The sequence below is a fragment of the Drosophila arizonae genome, chromosome 2 (assembly GCF_054131065.1).
Source record: "Drosophila arizonae isolate 15081-1271.41 chromosome 2, UAZ_ARI_1.0, whole genome shotgun sequence".
NCBI lineage: Eukaryota > Metazoa > Arthropoda > Insecta > Diptera > Drosophilidae > Drosophila > Drosophila arizonae.
In genome coordinates, this window is record NC_142922.1 from 34,661,766 (window position 1) to 34,687,275 (window position 25,510).

Below are 25,510 nucleotides of genomic sequence, written 5' to 3' on the forward strand. Positions count from 1 at the left end.
TCAGGGTAATGATTTTGTTAATAGTATGTAACAGGCAGAAGGAGGCAGACCCCACAAAGTATATATATTCTTGATCAGGGCGACGAGCTGAGTCGGTTTGGCCCTGTCCGTCTGTCTGTCTGTCCGTATGTATGAATGCGTCGATTTCCGAAGATATAAGAGCTAGAGACTTGAATTTGTTTAAAATGTCCGTATTTACAGCGCGGATATCGAGTTTATCATAAAAAATCGATAACTCATCCCGATCTTTTTTATCGATTAAAAACCTTATCGAAAACCAGTTATAAAATTTATATTTTCTACACCTTTATTGCTAGAGCCTCCAAATTTTTTATGTATGCTTATATGCAATTTATACAATTTCGGTTTTTGTTAAAATATACCCCCTACCTCTATATCCACCCCCTCACCCTCACTTTTGTAAAAGGCGTGTTTCAAATACTAGAGACTTGTGCTTTGGCAAATACATGCATATTCATGTTATAATCATAAAATGTATTAAACAATTAATTTATCATAGTAAGCGCACACTGCAGACCATGCGTGTTTATTCGTGGCTGCTTGTGTGTGTGTGTCTATGCGTGTGTGTGTATGTATGCGTGTGTGTGCGTGTTTCTTGTGTATGCTGAAAGTCGAAAAATTATTGAAATAGCTATTGCTCCAAGGGTTCAGGGGATCTCGTAGTCGAGCAGTCTCGACTAGAGCTTTCTTACTTGTTTTTCATGGGCTTTAACGAAAGATTTTAAAAATCTTTGCATATTATATAAGTTATTTTATTTTGTAATGTGGAGGCTTTATTTAGCGATCCACAAAAGATTTGTATCAGCTAGACTTTATTCTAATTAATAGCTATTAGCAACAGCTTGTGCGTGTTGCTCTTAGGTGAGTTCTTTTTGATACTGCCGGCCACGCGATCTGCTCCAAGAGATAAAGCTTGCCCATCATAAAGCTTTTGCATTTCCGCCAATAATCGGACGCCACGTCAGCAACCACATGGATATTTGACGTTTGTGCTATCAGCTGAGAATAGCTTTGTGGGGACAAAGCTTTGAGTGATAACCACAGGGAGATTCAATGATAGTGCTATCAACTGAGAATAGCTTTGTGGGAACAAAGCTTCGAGTGATAGCTTTTAAGCCTTTGTATCGAATGAAACTTTGGATTTACAAAGCTTTACATGATAACTACTCCCCCCCTCAATCGGGGTCGTCCTCGATTCCGTAGAATATGATCAGCTTCCAATTGCCACCCGCCATTCTGCACAAAGCCATGAGAAGGTGGGCTTTTTTTCATGTCTGGCCAAATCGCTGATCCAGGCGACATAGTATCGGTGGTGGTTTTCCTTGTGAAATGCATAACAATTGTTGCTTAGACTATTTTATAACTAACAAAATTAATATGCAAAAATATGAAATGCTCAATTTGCATGAAATATTTTTAAATTTTATTCTATTTTGATTTTTTTTGTTTTATTTTATTTTTTCCTTTTTGCTTTGTATATTTATTTGATATTATCTTTATGCACGACTCTTCCGTTAATCTTAACAGCTGATCCTAAGTCCTCTTCGATTATGGCTTCTTTATATAAGGGAGTTAATTTATTACCAAGTCGTTTATTGGATTTCACCATAACCTTATCCCCTTTTATATATTTGCGATCAACAGTTTTCTTATTATGATTTAATAATTCAGTTTCTTGAGCTTTTCTAACCTGATTCATAGCCGCTTTAGACTTTTCTACATTTGAATTAAATAAATCGATTGGTTTCTGCCCTGTTACCGAATGAACAGTTCTATTGTACTCTATAGTGGCTAGTAAAATAATGTCCGCTGTGTCCTCGATTCCTTTTGCTAACTTTAAACATCTACCAATTTCGCTTAAGGTGCTGTGAAATCTCTCGACCTGCCCGTTCGATGTACTGTGCATAGGTGGAGCACTTGCAATTGTTATACCGAAATGGTCACGAAGACATGATACAACAGTATTAGAGATTAGAGACCGCTCATTGTCACAATAAATAGTTTTTGTTCGAGAAAATATATTTAACAGCTGCAGAAGGTGTATTTTTACATCCAATATTGTACGAGATGCTATTTTTTGCACTACTGCAAACTTAGATAACTTGTCCACGCATGTCAGGAAATAGTTTGAGTCCGTAGAGTAAATGTCAACGTGCAGAAGTTCCCCGACATAAGTTGGAATAGGGGTCTCGCAGATTGGATGCTTCGTTGGGTGTCTAGCATACTTTGCCTGCAAACAAATCCTACAGTTTAAAGCAACTTCCTTAGCCTTTTTCTCCATTTTGGGAAAAAAATAATCTCGAATAATTTGTTTTACGTTTTCTTGTGGAGCTCTATGAGCTCTATTATGTTCCTGGTTAATAATTTCGAGCTGCTCGTTGGGGTTAAAAACGTCAGTAACCATATTTTCGGTGTGTCGGAAACAAGTTTTAGAGAAAAGCTCAACCAGACGATCTTGAATTTTACCAAGAACTGACAATTCACACTTAATTGCATTAACTACTCCCAATTTAACGCAGTCATGCACCGTGTCAATTAAGCTCTGAAAATCGGTAAAAACTATAATATGCCGTATTTTCTTGCCAAACAAAATGGTAGTTCGCTTAGAAGGTGTTTTTCCCTGCTCAAGAATTATTTGGTTGGCGTAGCAGTTGACTGGTCTGGTAACGGATTCTATAGCATTTGAATAAGATTCCTCGCTATGAATTGTTGCCATGCCCGAACTATTATCTTCTTCAGTATAGTTTAAGTATTGGCGAGATAATGCATCTGCAACTTGATTCTCTTTTTCGGGCTTATAGAGAAGTGTGGCATCGTACTCCTCAATGAACGCTTTCCATCTTTGGATTTTTGAATTCGGATTTCGATCCGATACGGCATAGGTCAGGGGCTTATGATCCGTATAGATCTTAAGGCCCTTTACTCCATAAAGATAATTTCTTAACGTTTTAATAGCCCAAACAATAGCAAGCAACTCTCTCTCGTTGGTCGCATAATGTTCTTCGGCTTTTTGAAGAGTTCTTGAAATCATTGTGACGGGACGACCATCTTGAGACAAGACTGCACCCAACGCATTTGAAGAAGCGTCGGTTGTAAGCTCAAAAGGCTTACGAAAATTTGGATACGCGAGCATAACCTCTTCTGAGACCAAAATTTGTTTTAGTTTATTAAACGCTTCTCGTTGACTCTCATCTAATGAAATTACTATCTTTTTGGACTGTGACCCTGGGACACTACCATTTTCGCCTCTAAGAATACTGGTCAATGGTTTCGCAATCTTTGAGTAATCCCTTATAAATCGCCTATAGTAACCAGACAATCCTAAGAAGGATCGCAGAGCTTTTAACGTACATGGCTCCGGAAATACTTTGATTGCTTCAACTTTTTTGGGACAAGTTTTAATTCCACTGCGACTAACCACGAAACCCAGATACTCAACTTCGTCTTCAAAAAATGTTGATTTCTCAGCCGATACCCTCATATTTGATGCATAAAGGCTTGATAGTATCAACTCTATATGTTTTAGGTGCTCCTCCATAGTTTTAGAAAAAATGATGACGTCATTAATATAAACAAAGCAATATTTCCCAATATGTTCTCGCAGAACATCATCAATCGCTCTTTGAAACACACTGGGAGCATTTTTTAGTCCAAAAGGGAGGCGACAAAACTCATATTTTCCACTGCTAACCGAAAAGGCTGTTTTTTCTCGGTCTCGCTCTGAAAGCTCGATTTGGTGGAACCCTGATTTAAGGTCAAGCGTCGTGAAGAAATTGGAATCGCCCAGATTGGACATAATAACTTCGATGTTTGGAATGGGATATGAGTCATCAATAGTTTTTGCATTTGACTTTCTAAAGTCTATAACCATTCTCTTTTTCCTAACTCCATTTTCGTCAATACCTTTTTTATCTACGACCCATATGGGATTATTGTATGGAGATCTCGACGGTCTAATAATGCCGTTGTCGAGCAGCAATTGTATTTCATTATTTAAAAACGATGTAACACTCATAGGGTACGGATATAGTTTAGAGTGTGTTGGCTCCTCATCACGTGTTCGAATTGTTGCCACGATATTGGTATTGTATGGGAGCTTTTCATTGGGATCTGCAAAAACGCCGGATTTCTCCTTCATCATTTCATCGAAAAGCTCCTTAATGGCCAACGGCACTGCCTCAGATCGAACCTGCAAATGACTAACATCCTGGCCTGCCAGAAACTGTATAGTTTCACTACCATAGTCATGAGTGATAAGTTTAGTTTTGAAATTCAAAGTCGCATTAACTTTTTCTAATAAATCGAGCCCTATAACGCCATCAAACGATATAAGATTTGGGAGAATAAAAAAATCGGAAGTTACACCAAATACGTTAATTCTACATTTACGGGTTATAAATGTAGTTCCATGTATGGATTTTACAGAAAATTTCTTATCAGTCTGCCGAATACCTTTTAGCATAGGCAATGGTTTAATATAGCTTCTCGATGCTCCCGTATCGAGTAGCAGTTTTACTTCTTTCCCCCCTACATATCTAGATATCCACGGCAGGAGGGGAACTGCCACTAAAAAATTAACCTGATCTTCTTCGATATCTGCTACTTCTTGTTCGCCACGGTCATTGTATACCTCATCAAGATCAGACTTTTCTTCACTCAGATGATTAATTCTTAAATGATTGGTTTTTAAACTTTGACGATCAGGTGGATTGTTAACCCATTGCTGAAAATTAGAATGTTGCCTGCCCGATTGGCCTCGACTTGGGTACGACGTGTTTAGTCTAAAACGAGACGTAGAAGGGTCAATATCCATTGGTTCGCCCAAAGACTGAGTAACAACCGGCGTGATGTTACCTTTTAGCAATTTCTGGTTGTCATTGGTCTGTGCTACAGAGTTTGAGTCACTAACTGAAGTCGTTTGCCTGTTAGATAAATGTGGATTGCGAATGCCTGTCACCGATTCTGAGTTAGTGATTCTTTGAGTTGGTTGCCTACTCCTCGTAAACGTTTCAGACGAACCTTTTGCAAAATGCGAGGCAAAAGTATAACGTTCATGGTTTGCACCAACTTCTTCTGCTAGTGCAAGTGCGCATGGTAGATCAGAGGGCCTAGATGCAAATACTATATCGCATAGGGGTTTTTTTAATCCAGATATAAATACCCTCAATGCGTCGCCCCTATATTTTTCATTAATTACGTTAGCAATATCTGCTTCGTAAGTCATAATAGTCTTATTAGTTAACAGCGTAAGTTTTTTCTCTATTTCGTTGTAAAACTCGAGGATTGTCTTTGTTCCCTGTCTCAATGTTGACAATTCCTGTTCAATAAGGTAAGCCGGACGCTTATCCGAGTAAGTAAAATCCAACCTAGCAATTATCGCATCGAAATTGAGCACTGTACTAAAAGATGATAATACACCGTCAGCAGCACCTCTAATTTTATTTCTTATAATTGTTACAGCTTGAAAGTGGCGTGAACTCCCATTAAACTCTTTAAAAATCTCATACACATGCGCTGCGTCGCGCCAAGACACGTATGTACCGGGTTGCCCAGAAAAATCGGGAAGAGATTTCACAGCATCAAGCGTTTCTTCACATTTTATCCCCGGCACAATTTTAACTTTTTCCCACGTTTTTGCAGCCGGTTTATTAGATATACCACTAATTTGGCTTTTTATATTATTTAATTCGGCCTCAAACTCTCTTCGTGTATTTTCAACAGCTTCGTCTACCAAAAATTTAACTTGATCTGCATTCATTTTTAATATAGTCTCATTTAAAGTTAATTTTTCAAAAAAGTTTTCTTTCTTTAAATTATTTCTTTTTTTAAATTATTTTTTTTTTAAACACGTGTTTGAGAAAATTCATACAAAAATGAGCAGATCACTTACATTGGTTTTAGAGTTATTTAATGTATTTGCAAAATTCTTTTCGCCGCGTTGATGCTTTTCGTCTATATTCGTCCAGTGTTTTCAATGCGTGTAGGTCGGTCCTCTGGATTTTTCTTGTAGTACAGGTTTTTCCGTTGGGCGCCATTTATTTTATTTTGTATTTTTGTATTTTTGTGGAGGCTTTATTTTGCGATCCACAAAAGATTTGTATCAGCTCGACTTTATTCTAATTAATAGCTATTAGCAACAGCTTGTGCGTGTTGCTCTTAGGTGAGTTCTTTTTGATACTGCCGGCCACGCGATCTGCTCCAAGAGATAAAGCTTGCCCATCATAAAGCTTTTGCATTTCCGCCAATAATCGGACGCCACGTCAGCAACCACATGGATATTTGACGTTTGTGCTATCAGCTGAGAATAGCTTTGTGGGGACAAAGCTTTGAGTGATAACCACAGGGAGATTCAATGATAGTGCTATCAACTGAGAATAGCTTTGTGGGAACAAAGCTTCGAGTGATAGCTTTTAAGCCTCTGTATCGAATGAAACTTTGGATTTACAAAGCTTTACATGATAACTTATATTCTAGTATTACCACTGGCTTTCAGCATAAAAATGAACTACCAACAAATTTTTTACTTAGCTTTTCTGTCATCAATGGACATTCTGGAATCTCATTCTTCGCATTCAAACATTTTCCCATTACATACGGTGGCACTGCTCCACGCATTTTGTCATATGTAATTTTTTTTTCGCTTGATGCCACTTTTTTCTCGCTCACTCTCGTTGTTCGAAAAAAAAAAAAACAACGTGAACATGCATGAATATGATCCTTCCCGCTGCGCTGTTAATTTTGGGCAATTGCACCAATTCACATTCAGCTCGTCAGATGCCGGCTTTTACAAGTTAATCGAATTAATCAAATTTTAATTTTATTGTTTTATAAACTTTTGCCTCTTGATGTCAAGCAAACACATTTGTTCCCGCGACGTCATCTTCCTTTTGTTAAATGTAAATGCTTTTAACTCGGTTTGCAAGTCACATATGGTGCGCACATTTGAGGTGAAGGTCATGCGTTGCAATCTGCTATCAACTTGAGCCAGCCTAGCCAGCGTTTCGGAAGCTGCATTCTCCTCGACATCCATTTCCAGCATGATTCGAAAGGCATTCACCGTAGAGCACCATGCCGACGCATCGGCGCCAACAAGGTCTGCATTGAATTTTGGCAGAACAACCGCGTTAGTGCTTTCCACGGCTCAGCTTCGTTGTTAGGTGCCGAGCCCGATCCCACTTCTGATATAAACGCGTCTTTAAATTGATTCATTTTCTAATCGCGCAGCGAGTTTCGGTGGCCGAAGTCTAGCACAGAATTGACTTGCGTCGCTCACTTGCCCTTTTGTGCCTACCATTGAACCACGCTCGGAGACATAGATATGCATGTATTTGCACAAGTTTCTAGTATTTGAAATACGCGTTTTACAAATGTGATGGTGAGGGGGTGAATTAGAGATGGGGGTCAATTTTGATAAAAAGCGAAATTGTATAAAATACATATAAGTATACATAAAAAATTTGGAGACTAGCTTTAAGATGTAGAAGATATAAATTTAATACTGGTTTTCGATAATGTAATAAAATAACGGGTCAAATTATCGATATTTAAAAAAAAACTCGATATGCGCGTGCTATACACTGACCTAGAAAAAATTTAAAGTCTCTAACTCTTATATCTTCTGAGATCGCCGCGTTCAAGCATACGGATAGACGGACGGACAGACGGACAGAGCCAAATCGACTCAGCTCGTCACCCTGATAAAGAATATATATACTTTATGGGGTCTGCCACGCCTCCTTCTGCCTGCTACATACATTTAACAAAACCATTATACCCTGATTTCCTATTGAAAATGGGTTCAGGGTATAAAAAGGTAACAAAAATTTGGTCATCAGATTAGAGCCTCCTGCGATAAATTCAATTTTTTTAAGTTAATGACAAAAATAACCCCTGTATATTAAGCTATTATTATTTTTAAGTAATATTAGTAGTACGTAGTGCCATTTTTTTTAATTTTTCAAAAATTCGATTAGGAAGGCAATTATAAGTTGTTCAATATAATTCAAGGATATGGTTGACCAAGCGTGTTCAGTACCTTCGATTAACTCTGTCTTTGTACTATAGTGCTTTCCGGACTCATATACTTTCCCGACCAACCATCCCCAGACGTTTCCAATGATATTAAGGTCGAGTGAGTATGGTGGCCACACCATGAGATCAATTTTTTAGCCCTGAATCCAGGACTTCAGAGATAGGGTGGTCTGAATTGGAGCATTATCATGCTGGAAAATCTAATGCCGGTTTTCATACAGGTTATAGAAATGCGAAACAGCAATTGAAGCTTGCAAGTGGCGTAGTAAGATATTGCACCCTACACCAATGCCACACCACCCTTCCCGCCGCAGTGGATTGGAAACCGTTCCAAATGTTCTTCTATGAGTAGGTCATGGATATAATAATTATAGCCATCAGTCCCTTCCAAATTCAATTTTCTCATCAGAAAAGACAACACGCTGCCATTGGGTCGACCACGTCAAATTAGCCCGGGCAAAATTAATGCGTATTTCTTTTCTCAGCACATCGACTGGTGTATTTATTTGTATACTCATTCACGAAAGTGAATAATGACAATGTCCGTCTTGCTGTCCGTCCGTCTGTCTATTAACGTCTATTATTAATCTGTTCGTATTAACGCCATCTATTTCGGCGCTATTGAAGCTACAGGCTTAAAATTTGGAACACATACTCGTGTATATCACCGATTTATAAAGTGTTAAAATTTCCCCGATGCGCCAGGGGCGTGGCAAATCTGAAAATGCATTTTCCGATATGTCAGAAATCATGTTAGTTGAATAGCTAGAAAGCTGAAATTTAGTATGTAGGTCCGTGTCGACCACCCAAGATCACGAGCTATGGCGGATATATCTCCGCGTATTGGGGGCGTACCAAATCAGAAAAAACTGTATCTCTCAGAGTTTTACAGATAGAGCGCTGAAATTTTGCACGTCAGCTAATGTTGTGATTCTATGAAGATAGGTGAAAAAATTATATATCTACGCACACTAGGGGCGTGGCAAATCGCACCTGAAAATAAAGTGATTTTTTAAATTCTGCTATATTTTCGACACTATTGATGGCAGAGACCTCAAATTTTGTATATATGCTCGGGCTGATCACCCAAGATCAAAAAGCTTTATCGGATCTATGTCCGCCCACGGGGGTGTGGCAAACCGCAAAAGTTTATATATTCCAAAGTATAATAGCTAGAAGCTTCAAATTTAAATAGTTAAGATACCAGTAAACTCCTTTATCGATGACCCAAAAATAATCTTTACGCCTTTTTAGGGGCGTGGCATATCGAAAAATATCCTGTAAATTTCAAATTTGTTGAGGGTAAGCATTCAAACTTTGCAGTTAGGGTACCGTTATCTCGTTCTAAAAACTGACCGAAAAGGAGGTGTTTACGCCCAGTAGGGGCGTGGCACATCGGAAAAAACTGTATTTTCTACAGTATTAGAGCGAAACTTAGCTACTAAATTGTTGATGGGATGTGAATGAGTATTTCGCTGTCGGTAACGCCCGACTGCAGCGTTCTTACTTGTTTTTAATTCGGTCTCTTTAAGTAATTAATTTTGTATACCCTGAACCCATTGAAATCGGGAAAGCAGGGTATAATGGTTTTGTGAAAATGTATGTAACGGGCAGAAGTCATCGCAGACCCCACGCCCCCTTCGCCCCCAATTTGTAAAAAACGCATTTCAAGTACTGGAGACTTGTGCTTTGGAATGTACACACATTTCCACCATATGATTACGCTCGAAATGTTTCATTAAGATTGTATGTCTACAAAAGAAATTATTCAACAAATAATTTCTCATAATATTGCTCACACTGCAGCGCAGCCCAAGCTTACGCATCTGGATGCATACGCGCGTTTGGATGCATTTGTATGTATGTGTGCATAGAAGAAGTGCAGAATGATTAGAATATCAGCTTAGAGCGCCCAAGGTATCTCCTAGTCGAGCAGTCTCGACTGGAGCCTTCTTACTTGTTTATTTACTTTTTGGACCGTTGATAAGCTCGTCTTAACACCGATTTTATCCTTAATCTTGGTGGTCGATTCATGGGAATTCGAAGCTTCTCGAACTAATGCTCTTCTATTTTCTTCTGAAATCACTTGATTATTACCGCTTATATAGTTTTTTCTATAGTTTTCCCTATTTGTAAGAAAATTGCCAATTAGTTTTCTGTTTTTCCTGTTTTTTCAGCAATTTTATGGTAGCATAGTCCAGATTCAAATATGCCTTAATCTTTGATTTTCCCTTAAAGATAAAACTGTTTCTTTGCACATACTATAAATATATTGAATACTTTGAGCTTCATACAAAATTTAGTGAGTGTAAGTGCCGCAGCAGATAATTACAATTGCAGTTGGGGGCCCTAATCTGATGACGCAAAATAAGTGCACGCATTCTTTACGAAAATAAAGAAGAATAGAAAATAAAACAACGGGTTTTGACTCACACATCACATCTCATATGATGATAATGAAATCAAAATAAAAACTAAGAAGTTGCGTGCAATAGGCAAAGAGAAAAACCTAAAAGAAAATGAGTGTAAGAATGGGCAATAGAATTCGGTTATAACGACTCCGCTTAAAGCGTTATGTCGACAAAAACTCGATGTCTTGGTTGGTCCCCATATATGAAAGAGCCTCCGCTTAGTATATCTCCGCTTTTAACGACAATCCGAATAAATGAAGCCTTAAAACGGAATGAATCACTCGAGCATGCATTTTGTACTTCGTATTTGCTCGGTTTGAGAAAATCAGTGCGTTGCGACAGCTCAAACATACATACATATGTCTGTATGTACATGATCACATTTTCATATATTATGCGCTCTTTTGCGTTACTCTCTCTCTCTCTCTCTCTCTTTTACTCTTTATTTCTCCCTATAATCTCTCCCTCTATACGTGCACAAGCATACACACACACACTTACAGTCCCGTGCTACATATATGATCACACTCCAACTCCTTCAATTCTTTTTTGCTCGGCTGAATATTCTGCCTTGATTCATATATGTATGTATCACTCACCCGTTTTCGGCTTAGCTTCTATGTCACTCAAAATATATACATACATTGTAAAGAAACTTCGGCTTATCCCGAGTCTAAGCAGGGCTAGTTTCAGCTGCCTGTGAGTATAATAATTAGTCACTTGTTATTTATGGTACAAAAACGTAAAGTATATTGTCTTGAATAAGTTTATAAATTTAGTAAAATTATGTGATGATTCGCTTTCGCGAGGCACACCTGCCACAGGAGACCGAGTGCTGGCTTAGCGTACTCCGGCTGGGAGAGTGTTGTGCTAAGACACGCTAGTTTCACTCCCTCTGGATGTCCTTGCTGTTCCCAGGATGTCCTGGGAGTCCTTTGAAGTCCTGATTTGCCACTCGCATTGACTTTCACTTATCACTTTTGCTCTCAGAATCTTCACCCTCAATAATCACTCTCACACGTAACTCTTTTGCCGATGGCCTTTTATAGCCCAGCCGCAGGCCCTGCTTCGTGTGGTAAGAGGGCCTGTTCGGCTCTGGAGCGGGGCCTTTCTGCCACTCGTGCCCAATAAAACGGTAAAGTGGCATGATCTAGGGTGACGCCACCTTCCCGCCAAATCACGTGTTGGCCTCCCATTGGCCGAAGTACCGTTGCTGCCCTGCGAGTGAAAGTGTCCACTATTATCTCCCGGCCCGAAGGGCCCCTCGGCTAACAGTCCTCGATGAAAGAAAGACGCCGACTATAGTCGGACCTTGACCCCAGTAGCGAGGGTCGCTCCTACAGTACCCGCGTCGCTGTGTGGAGCAACTTGTTTATGCACTTATATGCATATGAACGCACAGAAAATACGTACAGTGACGAGCAAAACTGTAACGCGAATTCAATGTTGCAACTTTAAGAGTCTGTATTTTTGCTTCTACTACATGGATGTTTAGGATCTTAATTTTATTTTGTTAGTATGGTATTTAGCTGTCTTACCTGAAAATTTGAAATCATTCGGTTGACTGGAATAATTATAAGAAATAAAAATGTAAAGAAAGTCAAATGTTACAGTTTTGCACCCGGGTCATTTTTCAACAAATGTATTTATTAATAATTTTTTAATAATTAATGCATAGCACTTTTGACTTTTTTTGCTCATTAATGTCATTTGCCATTATTTCTGTGTACCGTCGCACCATTTCAGCAAAGTCGCGCACCAAATGTCCTTGGTCCTCTCCCACAGCCCTTTCATTCTATTTGGGGCCACCCATAATTCGCAAGCTGCGATTTCACATGACTCCATATATTTTCAATGATATTCATGTCTGAAGAGTATTCAGGACACTTCAGGGACTTGAATCCTTGCCATATTATCCACTTTTTGACCAATTTAGACGTGTTCTTTGAGTCATTGTTCTGCATTTTTCAGTAGTAAAACCCATATGTTCACTTAATTCTCCCAAATTCTTTTGTAAAGTGATCAGGTATTGCTCATGAAACGTTATTCCATCGATTAAAACCAAGAGTCCAGCACAATTTTTGTTTATTCTCCCCCAAAACAAAAGAGAGCAGCCACTGCGCTTGACAGTTTGCCTTACTGTAATGTTACAGTCAACAGACTGGACTGTAGGAGCTTTCAGCTAATGCCAGAATTGTCCATATGACTTGAAACTGTTAATATGGTCAGATGAAACAATAAACAACCATTTTTAGTTATATGGATAATCTCGGCATTAGCATAGAGATCCTACAGTCCAGTCTGTTGACTGTAACATATAAATAAATGGCATTGGTGTGGGTATCAACATCTTACTACAGTACTTGCAAGCTTCAATATTTGACATCGCGCATGGACGCATAGGACTATAACTTCGTGTTTAAAACTGCTGTTCCGCATTTCTATAACCTGTCTGAAAACCGGCATTAGATTTTCCAGCATGATTATGCTCCAATTCAGACCACCCGATCCCTGAAGTCCTGGATTCAGGGCCAAAAAATTGATCTCATGGCGTGGCCACCATACTCACTCGACCTTAATATCATTGGAAACGTCTGGGGATGGTTGGTCAGGAAAGTATATGTGTCCGGAAAGCATTATAGTACAAAGACAGAGTTAATCGAAGGTACTGAACACGCTTGGTCAACCATATACTTGAATTATATTGAATAACTTTATAATTCCATATCTAATTTTTGAAGTAATTTCAAACAAAAAACGGCACTACGCACTACTAATATTACTTAAAAATAATATCTTAAAATACAGGTGTTATTTTTGGTCATTAACTAATTAAATTGAATTTATCGCAGGGGGCGCTAATCTGATGACCAAATTTTCGTTACATTTTTATACCCTGAACCCATTTTCAATGGGAAATCAGGGTATAATGGTTTTGTTGAAATGTATGTAACAGGGAGAAGGAGGCGTGGCAGACCCCACAAAGTATATATATTCTTGATCAGGGCGACGAGCTGAGTTGATTTGGCCCTGTCCGTCTGTCTGTCCGTCTGTCCGTCTGTCCGTATGTATGAACGCGTCGATTTCAGAAGATATAAGAGCTAGAGACTTCAAATTTTTTTTCAAATGTCCGTAATTACAGCGCGCATATCAAGTTTATCATTAAAAATCGATAACTCATCCCGATCTTTTTTTATCGATAAAAAACCTTATCGAAAACCAGTTATAAAATTATATCTTCTACACCTTTATTGCTAGTCTCCAAATTTTTAGACTCATTCACGAATGTGAAATGAGTATATTGGTTTTGTGCAATGTCCGTCTTGCTGTCCGTCCGTCTGTCCGTCCGTCCGTCTGTCCGTCTGTCCGTATGAACGCAATCTATTTCGGCGCTATTGAAGCTAGAGACTTAAAATTTAGAACACATACTCGTGTATATCTCCGATTTATAAAGTGTTAAAATTTTCCCGATCCGCCCACTAGGGGCGTGGCAAATCGGAAAATGCATTTTCCGATATACCAGAAATCATGTTTGTTGAAGAGCTAGAAAGCTGAAATTTGGTATGTAGGTCCGCGCCGATCACCCAAGATCAAAAGCTATGGCGGATATATCTCCGCCCATTAGGGGCGTGGCAAATCGGATAAAACTGTATCTCCTAAAGTTATAAAGCTAGAATGCTGAAATTTTGCATGTAAGCTGATGTTTTAATTCTATGAAGATAGGTGAACAAATTATATATCTACGCCCACTAGGGGCGTGGCAAATCGGACCTAAAGATATAGTGATTTTTCGAATTCTGCTATATTTTAGGCACTATTGATGCTAGAGACCTCAAATTTTGTATATATACGCGGGTTGACCACCCACGTTCAATGAGCTATGGTAGATATGTGTCCGCCTATAGGGTGCGTGGCAAACCGCAAAAGTTTATATCTCCTACAGTATAAGAGCTAGAAGCTTCAAATTTGGATAGTTAAGTTACTGGTGGCCTACTCTATCGATGCCTTAAAAATAATTTTTAAGCCTCTTTAAGGGCGTGGCATATCGAAAAATACCCTGTAATTTTCACATTTTTTGAGCGTAAGAATTCAAATTTTACATTTAGGTAACCGGTTGCTCGTTCTAAAAACTGGCTAAAATTGAGGAGTCTACGGCCATTAGGGGCGTGGCAATCGGCATTTACATTTATGTATATGTACACATAAGTAGGCTTAATAGGCATTAATAGCACGGAAGGAAACATTTTTATAAAATTAATAAAATATAAAAAAGCTAAACTAACAAAAATTTGCAATTTACAATAAAGTGTTTTCAGCGGGATTTGAACTCGCACCCAACCCAAACAGCATGTTTGTCAAAATAGCTAAAATTAAGATCGTCGGTGCTTCAGCCAACAGCACCACCGCGTCGTTTCGATCAAGAGTAGTTAAAACGAAATCACATTATTGTTATGACGCCGCATAGCAAAGAAAAGCCAGTGTAGCGGCTGGAAATTCAAAAATAATGCAAAGACAAGTCAATCGCAATGGGATTCTTAGAATATGCTAGAGCACGCATTTATGTGTACATACATACACACATACAAATGAGCGCGTGTATAAGGCTGGAATGCTTGATGCTATGCGTGCAGGCTTACATATATAATTATATATACATATGTATGTATTTGCGTATATGTATTTGAGGGCTATTTAAGAAGAAACAAATTTAAACTTATAAAATTATTCGACTAAGAAAATGAAAAGTATTAAGTGCTATTCAGTCAAGCTCGCACCTTCCCAATAAAATATCTATTTTATAAAAAACGAAATATGTATGAAAAAATAAAAAAAATAACACTTTACTGTGGTTCGAACCTCCGCTACTCTAACATTACTTGCGTCGCCCTTAGCACCCGCGCCACTGCTTTGCTCGAGCCACCAGTTGCTAAAATAGAATAGCTTAATAAGAGAGCGTCATCAGACACAACTACAGTAACGGCTAGAAAGTCCAGAAATCAATCGAAATTCTAAGAATGTGAGAAAAGGCGCGCTTCTGTCTGTACGCATAGAATAGACGATGAGTGTGTGCACAAGCATAGGAAAATCGCGCCGATCTGCTGTTAGCTTGAAGCCGGTATCCAATGTATGGATATAAATATATAATAAAAATCAAAATTGTATAAATTATATATGTATGTAATTTGAATGTAATAGCTATCGATGATTTTCCAATTTTAATGGCATCATGCCGTGTTTTTTGCTGCGCACTAGACTTGAAAATTGCACTATATACTCTGGTTGACAGCGTTTGGGCTGTGAATGAGTCTTCTGCTATCGGTATCGCCCGATTGCAACGTTCTTACTTGTTAATGTATGCTTATATGCAATTTATACAATTTCGGTTTTTGTTAAAATTTAACCCCCACCCTTAAATTCACTTGTACTTCGGCAATTACATGCATATCCATGTTCTAATCATAATCTGAAAGTTTCATGAAGATCGTACATCCACAAAAAGTTATTAAGCAATTAAGTTCTCATAGTAAGCGCTCACTGCCGCCCATGCGTGTGTATGTGTGTGTGTGTGTGTGTGTGTGTGTGTGTGTGTGAAAAATTATTGAAATAGCTATTACTCCAAGGGTTCAGGAGACCTCGTAGTCGAGCAGTCTCGACTAAAGCTTTCTTACTTGTTTTTTTATGTTAAAGAGAAATACATGTAGTATAATACAAATAAAATTTAAAGATGAAGCTTTTATGGTTTAGCTTTTATTCAGCATTGAGATTGAGTGTACAGGGGGCGCTTTCCTGATGACGCGCAGTGTATGTATTACAAACAAGTAAGAACGTTGCAATCGGGCGATACCGATTGCAGAATACTCATTCACAGCCCAAACGCTATCAACCAGAGTATATAGTACAGTTTTCAAGTCTAGTGTACAACAAAAAACAGGGCATCACATAAAAATTGCATCATCGCAGCTAGGATCTTCAAATTAAATATATCATTTTGCTTTTTATACCCTGAACCCATTGAAAATGGGAAATCAGGGTATAATGGTTTTGTTAAAAGTATATAACAGGCAGAAGAAGGCGTGGCAGACCCCACAAAGTATATATATTTTTGACCAGGGCGACGAGCTGAGTCGATTTGGCCCTGTCCGTCCGTCCGTATGTTTGAACGCGTCGATCTCAGAAGATATAAGAGCTTCCTAGGTCCGTGTATATCACGCGCATATCAAGTTTTTCTTTATATATCGATAAGTATTCCTGATATTTTATTATCGATTAAAAACCTTATCGAAAGCTAGTTATTTAATTATATTTCGTACACCTTTAGAGCTAGAGCTTGCAAATTTTAAATGTGGACTTATAAGTATTTTATATAATTTCGATTTTTGTTGTAATTTACCTCCCACCCTTATATCCACCCCCTCACCCTCACCTTTCTAAAAGGCGTATTTCAAGTACTAGAGACGTGTGCTTTGGAATGTACATACATTTTTACCATATGATTACGCCCTGAAAGTTTCATTAAGATTGTGCGTCTAGAAATTGAATTGTTCAACAAATAAATTCTTATAATGTTGCCCATACTACAGCGCAGCCCAAGCGCAGTCGCTGCTTACTGCGCAGTTAGCAGAGCGCGTTCTAATACGTGCGTGTGTATGTATGTGTGTCGAAAAGATGTGCGGACTGATTAGAATATCAGATTAGAGGGATCAGGGTATCTCCTAGTCGAGCAGTCTCGACTAGAGTCTTTTTACTTGTTATTATAAATACGTACATATATAGGATACCGGCTCCAAGGTAGCAGTAGTTCAGCCCGATTTTCCTATTAATGTGCACACACTCATCTTCTGTTCTATGCGTACAGTAGGCGTAGATATAAAACTATTTCATCCACTTTTATTGAATCAAAACATCAGCTCACGTACAAAACTTCAGCATTTTAGACTTACAACTTTAGGATATACAGTTTTATCCGATTTGCCACGCCCCCAATGGGCGGGGATATATCCGCCATAGCTCGTGATCTTAAATGGTCGACACGGACCTACATACCAAATTTCAGCTTTCTAGATTTTCAACTAACATGATTTCTGGCATATCGAAAAATGCATTTTCCGATTTGCCACGCCCCTAGTGGGCGGATCCGTAAAATTTTAACACTTTATAAATCGGAGATATACATGAGTATGTGTTCCAAATTTCAAGTCTCTAGCTTCAATAGCGCCGAAATAGATTTCGTTCATACGGACAAGCGGACAAACGGACGGACGGACAGGCGGACAGACGGATGGACAGCAAGACGGACATTGCACACATTCTTTCTTACTTTCGTGAATGAGTAAAAAAAAAAAATGATATGACGCTCTCTTACTAGTCGCAGTTGGAAAAAATAAATATTTCGAAATAATTCAAATTAACATAAATTGCTCGCTCTGGAGTCAAACCCAATATTTCTCGATCGAGCGTCACGCTGCTGGCAACAACGCCACTCCACATTTCAAAAGTGTGATGGCAAAACTGAAATAGGTTTAATACTGCAGCGCCATCTAGCAAATCTTAACCAATCTAATGTGATTCTAAGAATATGCTAGCATAAGTTCGAATGGATATGTGCACATGTATAGGAAAACTGTTGTGGCTGCTGTACGTGCATTTGTCAATTGGCCAAAAATGTTGTTAATTTAATTGCTTAATTGTTTAATACAATTTCTTGTCGGGATCGGGATAATAACATTAACATGCGTGCATGTGGTAATCAACAAGTCTCTAGTATTTCAAATACGCCTTCTACAATGATATTGTAGAAGGGGTGGATATAGGGGTGAGGGTCAACAAAAACCGTAAATATATAAAATACCTAAAAGTCTATATTGAAAGTTTAGAGACTTTAGATCTAAAGGTGTAGGAGATATAATTAAATAACTAGTTTTCATTAAGATTTTTAATCGATAAGAATATATCGGGAGTAGTAATCGATTTTTGGAGAAAAACTCGATATACACGGACCTAGGGAAAAGATTTTATTGAGCATTTACGGTGAAAAAGGGCGCGCTAACCTGATGACGCGCAGGGTCCGCCACGCCACCTTCTTCCTGTAACGTACAGTTTCACAAAACCTTATACCTTGATTTCCCATTTTCTATGGGTTAAGCGTAAATATTTTCTATTAATCAGAGGGATGGATTATAATAGAAAGATTGGCTTAATCCGAGCTATAATTTGATATACAGTTTGGTAAGAAAGTGTTTACACACAGGGAAAAAATTTGAATGTTTTGCTTTGAAGTGAAATAAAAACAGTAAGAATATGCATATTCAATTTTTTTTAATGAAAATAGGTAAATTAAACCATATACTATATTAGTAAGTAAAAAAAAAATAACAATATGTTTCTATTAACAAAAGATAATAACAAATAACAAAAGAAGTAACAGAAATCAGCTGACAAGAAAGTGTTTACACAACTCGCTTTTTCGTTTCTTTTTGTCGCATATTCTAAATTTTCCGTTGTTTCCCGGAATTTTCCGATCGACAGCGATGACAGCTACAATTTTTTGTGTGGTTTCATTATTTGTTGAAACATTTATTCCGGTAATAGCATTATTTTCACTAACTAAAAATGCCAGGCAAACGTGTATCATTTGATATGGCCCAGTTAGTGTATTATAACCACACATTGGGTAAAACTGTCACTGAAATTGCCCAAATGTTTTTGATCACTCGGAAAACGGTTTATAATATACTAAACCGTGCAAAAAAAGAGGATAGGGTCGAGTCAAAGCACGCAACAGGTCGGCCTCGTCTATTAGCACCCAGGGCAGAGCGGTTTATGTTGAGAAAAATTGACGAGAAACCAACCATTTCGACCAGGAAGCTTGCCAGTGAGCTGCAGGAGGAATGTGGCATAACCATTTCCCGGGAAAGTGTCAGAAGTGCACTAAAACGAAACGATCTCTCGTCCCGAGCAGCCCGAAAAAAACCACTGTTGTCGGCAGATCACGTTCAAAGGCGTTTAACGTTTGCTAGAATGCATAAAAATCAGCCGGATTCATATTGGGATGATGTTATATTTTGCGATGAATTCAAAATGATGCTATACTATAACGAAGGTCCAACTAGAGTGTGGCGCAAGCCGCTAAAAGCCCTCGAGAATAAAAATATAATACCGACTGTAAAGTTTGGAAAGCTTTCGGTAATGGTCTGGGGGTGCATCTCAAGCAAAGGAGTTGGAGACCTATGTTTTATTGAGAACACCATGGATGCTGGGCAGTATTTGGACATTTTGCGCACACATTTAGTAGCCAGTGCCAACAAATTTGGGTTCTTTGTCAATGGTAAACCAACTTATAGGTTTTATCAAGACAATGATCCCAAACATAAGGCAAATATTGTTAGGTGCTGGCTACTTTATAATTGTAAAACTGTGTTGGATACGCCAGCTCAAAGCCCAGATTTAAACCCTATTGAGAATTTGTGGGCTTATCTCAAGAAGAGAACCGCCAAGAGGCATCCAATGAATAAAACAGAGTTGAAAACCATTGTTTTGGAGGAATGGTAAAATATTCCAGTGGAATATGTCAGAAACTTGGTCCACTCGATGAATAGACGCTTGGGATCACTCATAGATGCTAACGCAAAGTACTAGCTTTAACTACAAAGTAGTTAAAGCACTATAATGAGTAAATAGTTTTAGTTGTGTAAACACTTTCTTGTCAGCTGATTTTTTTTTATTCTTTTGTTATTTGTTATTATCTTTTGTTAATAGAAACATATTGTTATTTTTTTATACCCTGAACCCATTGAAAATGGGAAATCAGGGTATAATGGTTTTGTTGAAATGTATGTAACAGGCAGAAGGAAGCGTGGCAGACCCCACAAAGTATATATATTCTTGATCAGGGCGACGAGCTGAGTCGATTTGGCCCTGTCCGTCTGTCTGTCTGTCCGTCTGTCCGTCCGTCCGTCTGTCCGTCTGTCCGTCTGTCCGTCTGTCCGTATGTTTGAACGCGTCGATTTCCGAAGATATAAGAGCTAGAGACTTGATTTTTTTTTTTAAATGACCGTATATACAGCGCGGACGTCGAGTTTGCTTTTAAAATTCGATAAATCATCCCGTTATGTTTTTATCGAGTAAAAACATTCAAGTTCAAATCAGATGCCTCTATAGCTAATTGTGAATGATTTTTCTTTTTTTTAAATTTCTCAAATATTCAATATAATATGTAGATCATATGCTGAAAGTTTCATTAAATTCCGTTCAGTCAAAATTTAATAAAAAATAATCAAATATTTGGCCAATTAACAAACGCACGTGCAGCAGCTACAACAAAAACATCAGCTGTTAGTTTCGTTTAGTTTTGGTAGATGGCGCAGCTGAAGTGAATCTATTTGAGTTTTGCCAGCGCCACCAGCAGGAGTGAGGTGGCCTAGTGTGTTAGCTGCATGACGCTCGATCAAGAAGTCGCGGTTCGAATCCCGATCGGTGCAGCACTGATGTTAATTTTTTTTAATTGTTTCAAAATATTTTTATATTTTCATAAATGCGTTTTTATTTAATTTATATTTTTAAATACACCGAAATTGAAATTTTAACTATACTTTATGTGCGTTTTTAATAGTTTGGTTATTCTAGCAGATTCTTAGAATCACATCAGCAGTTAGTTTCGTTTAGTTTTGGTAGATGGCGCTGCAGCAGTGAATCTATTTGAGTTTTGCCAGCGCCACTAGCAGGAGTGAGGTGGCCTAGTGTGTTAGCAGCATGACGCTCGATCGAGGAGTCGCGGTTCGAATCCCGATCGATGCAACTGATGTTAATTTTTTTAATTGTTTCAAAATATTTTTATATTTTATTAAATAAGTTTGGTATTTTATTTATATTTTTAAATACATCGAAATTGAAATTTCAGCCATACTAAATAAGCATTTTTATTTGTTGGGTTCAGGGTAGTATCTAGTCGAGCACTCTCGACTAGAATTTTCTTACTTGTTTTACTTACTAATATAGTATATAGTTTAATTTACCTATTTTCATTAAAAAAAATTGAATATGCATATTCTTACTGTTTTTATTTCACTTCAAAGCCAAAAATTCAAATTTTTTCCCTGTGTGTAAACACTTTCTTGCCAAACTGTATATGGGGACTTACCACAAAATTTTAAGTTACAATTGATTTCCGATTTTCACGGTATAAAAACTCTAAACTTATTTCGGACGTTTATGAGTATTAAAGTTAAGTCTTAAATTTTTCTACAGATATTACGCTATGGATTATACTCAAAATGGTAATATACTTTAAGTTGAAGAATTTTATTTAGCTTGATTTATCTCGCTAAATAGGAGGATGAAGTAAAAATAAAAGGCGAAAACTATATCAGAAACCTACTGCTATAAGAATGAAAAAATTATCTATTATATTTTTATATATTTATTTTTTAGAATTTGCTTTAAAATCGACTTCAACAATGATGCACCGATAAGTTCTATTGAAAACTGTCCAATACAAAAACGTAGATCGCCTTTCAGTTCTAAGTGCTCATATGGCTATTCAACAAATATTGAAGGATTTCATGATAATTCAGGTTTGTATATTTATTTAATAAATAATTTCGAAAAATCCGAAAAAGTTAAAGCGCACTCCTTAGTTTTTAAAACGTGTTTTAAATGTTAAGAAAATTTATATTGTAATTTATATGATAATACCACCAGCTGTTTTTGATGCAGTAGCTATGAACTTTATCCTCAGATCCGTCAACAAGCTACGTACACTCACAAGTCAAGTCCGGTAGGTAAGTCAGCAATGCTTTGGCAGTCTATAGTCCACTTTTTACAAGCAACGAATGCGTTTCTGCATCGTGGTTCTTCTGATGAAAATTATTTCGAAAAATTTGTTATCGAAAAATACATTTGCGAATTGGTGGAACACCACCAATTAAAGTTTCCTCGAGCAAGAATATTTGTATGGTGTTGATCTATCAATGATCTGATGGTGTCAAAGCAGCAGCACTAAGCAGGAACGAAAATGCTGCCCCATATGTATTTGTTAGAGATCAGGATCGGCATATATGATTTCTTTGAACATAGAGAATAAGTTTTTCGTCTCAGTGTAGCGAAAAATGCAATCAATTATCCATAACGAAAATTAATATGCAAGAGAGAGTTTTCAATGAGAGTGATCAGTCGTGTTTATTTTTGTGCTCTGTAAATTAGATTTTTTTTTTAGTTAAATAATTATAATAAGGTTTTGAGCAGTGGTTCGCTGTCTTTAATAAATTTGTATACTGTGAAAAGTATGTAAAAGGCAGAAAGAATCAGACCCCATAAAGTATATATATTCTTGATCAGGACGACGAGCTGAGTCGATATAGCCAGTCCGCCTCTCCGTTCGTCCGTCCGTAAGAGCTAGAAAGCTGAAATTTTGCATGTAGACTTGTGTATATCATACGTAGTACAAGTTTATCATATTTTTCTATAACTCATCCGATAACTCTTTAATAGAGAGTAATCTAAAAATTGATTTTGTTTTTTCAGTCTAATTTGAACACTTTTAGACCTGGATTTAGACATAAGATTTACTGTGTATATACATATGATGAATACTTGAGTTTGTAATTTACAGATTTTGGATACCACGCCCCCTTGGCCCACATATTTGTAAAAGGAGTATTTCAAATACTAGAGACTTGTGCTTTGTCACATGCGCGAATTTTAATGCTATGATCACGATCCGATCTACAAGTTTCACACGCGCTATCTGTCTGTCCATATGTTTCAACGCGTCGATTTTAGAAGATATAAAAGCTAGAGACTTGAATTCCTGTGAATTTCCTGGAAATTTCGTGGATTTGAACATATAGCGCGGATATCGAGTTTATCTCCAATAATCTATAAATCTATCCAAAGCTTCTGGCTCTTTCGCGGTTTGCCACGCCCCCTGTAGGCGGACATATATCCGTCGAAGCCTTTTGGTCTTGGGTGGTCAGCCCGAGTATATATACAAAATTTGAGGTCTCTAGTTAGTTTTAGTTTTTATACCCTGAACCCATTGAAAATGAGAAATCAGGGTATAATTTTTTTAAAAGTATGTAACAAGCAGAAGGAGGCGTGGCAGACCCCACAAAGTATATATTTATTTATGTATTTATTTATTTTCTTAAGGATAATTGACAAACATAGAGTCAACTTAAAATTAAAAAAGCCCAAACAAAGTACAGAGAATATCACTAATAGCACCGACCCTATGGGGGTGTTTTATTTGCCAGTCCGGCCAGCTATGCCCAATTTTACAGCCAAATATGTTCAGTGCTACCAGTTAGTAAGAAAACTTAAGCAACATATTAAATGCGTATATATTAACTATATAAAATTAAAAATAAACAAGTAAGAACGTTGCAATCGGGCGATACCGATAGCAGAAGACTCATTCACAGCCCAAACGCTGTCAACCAGAGTATATAGTGCAATTTTCAAGTCTAGTGCGCAGCAAAAGACACGGCATGATGCCATTAAAATTGGAAAATCATCGATAGCTATTGCATTCAATTTACATACATATATAATTTATACAATTTTGATTTTTATTATATATTTATATCCATACATTGGATACCGGCTTCAAGCTAACAGCAGATCAGCGCGATTTTCCTATGCTTGTGCACACACTCATCGTCTATTCTATGCGTACAGACAGAAGCGCGCCTTTTCTCACATTCTTAGAATTTCGATTGGTTTCTGGACTTTCTAGCCGTTACTGTAGTTTTTTCTGATGACGCTCTCTTATTAAGCTATTCTATTTTAGCAACTGATTGCTCGAGCAAAGCAGTGGCGCGGGTGCTAAGGGCGACGCAAGTAATGTTAGAGTAGCGGAGGTTCGAACCACAGTAAAGTGTTATTTTTTTTATTTTTTCATACATATTTCGTTTTTTATAAAATAGATATTTTATTGGGAAGGTGCGAGCTTGACTGAATAGCACTTAATACTTTTCATTTTCTTAGTCGAATAATTTTATAAGTTTAAATTTGTTTCTTCTTAAATAGCCCTCAAATACATATACGCAAATACATACATATGTATATATAATTATATATGTAAGCCTGCACGCATAGCATCAAGCATTCCAGCCTTATACACGCGCTCATTTGTATGTGTGTATGTATGTACACATAAATGCGTGCTCTAGCATATTCTAAGAATCCCATTGCGATTGATTTGTCTTTGCATTGTTTTTTAATTTCCAGCCGCTACACTGGCTTTTCTTTGCTATGCGGCGTCATAACAATAATGTGATTTCGTTTTAACTACTCTTGATCGAAACGACGCGGTGGTGCTGTTGGCTGAAGCACCGACGATCTTAATTTTAGCTATTTTGACAAACATGCTGTTTGGGTTGGGTGCGAGTTCAAATCCCGCTGAAAACACTTTATTGTAAATTGCAAATTTTTGTTAGTTTAGCTTTTTTATATTTTATTAATTTTATAAAAATGTTTCCTTCCGTGCTATTAATGCCTATTAAGCCTACTTATGTGTACATATACATAAATGTAAATGCCGATTGCCACGCCCCTAATGGCCGTAGACTCCTCAATTTTAGCCAGTTTTTAGAACGAGCAACCGGTTACCTAAATGTAAAATTTGAATTCTTACGCTCAAAAAATGTGAAAATTACAGGGTATTTTTCGATATGCCACGCCCCTAAAGAGGCTTACAAATTATTTTTAGGGCATCGATAGAGTAGGCCACCAGTAACTTAACTATCCAAATTTGAAGCTTCTAGCTCTTATACTGTAGGAGATATAAACTTTTGCGGTTTGCCACGCACCCTATAGGCGGACACATATCTACCATAGCTCATTGAACGTGGGTGGTCAACCCGCGTATATATACAAAATTTGAGGTCTCTAGCATCAATAGTGCCTAAAATATAGCAGAATTCGAAAAATCACTATATCTTTAGGTCCGATTTGCCACGCCCCTAGTGGGCGTAGATATATAATTTCACCTATCTTCATAGAATTAAAACATCAGCTTACATGCAAAATTTCAGCATTCTAGCTTTATA

The 25,510-nt window shown here is 37.6% G+C and overlaps 1 protein-coding gene across 19 annotated transcripts in view; it reads left to right on the forward strand.

Moving 5' to 3' along the window:
- The window catches only part of Atg2 (Autophagy-related 2), a 274,490-nt gene that overhangs the window by 34,423 nt on the left and 214,557 nt on the right, over positions 1–25,510 (forward strand). For all 19 annotated transcript variants that reach the window (XR_016268486.1, XR_016268485.1, XM_089461795.1 and 16 more), the window contains one exon: positions 21,891–22,033. Coding sequence is in view for 17 of the 19 variants with exons in the window: in XM_089461795.1 (XP_089317921.1) it covers positions 21,891–22,033 (143 nt within the window). In the remaining 2 variants the exon portion in view is untranslated. Of the gene's footprint in view, positions 1–21,890; positions 22,034–25,510 lie in introns of those variants that run through there.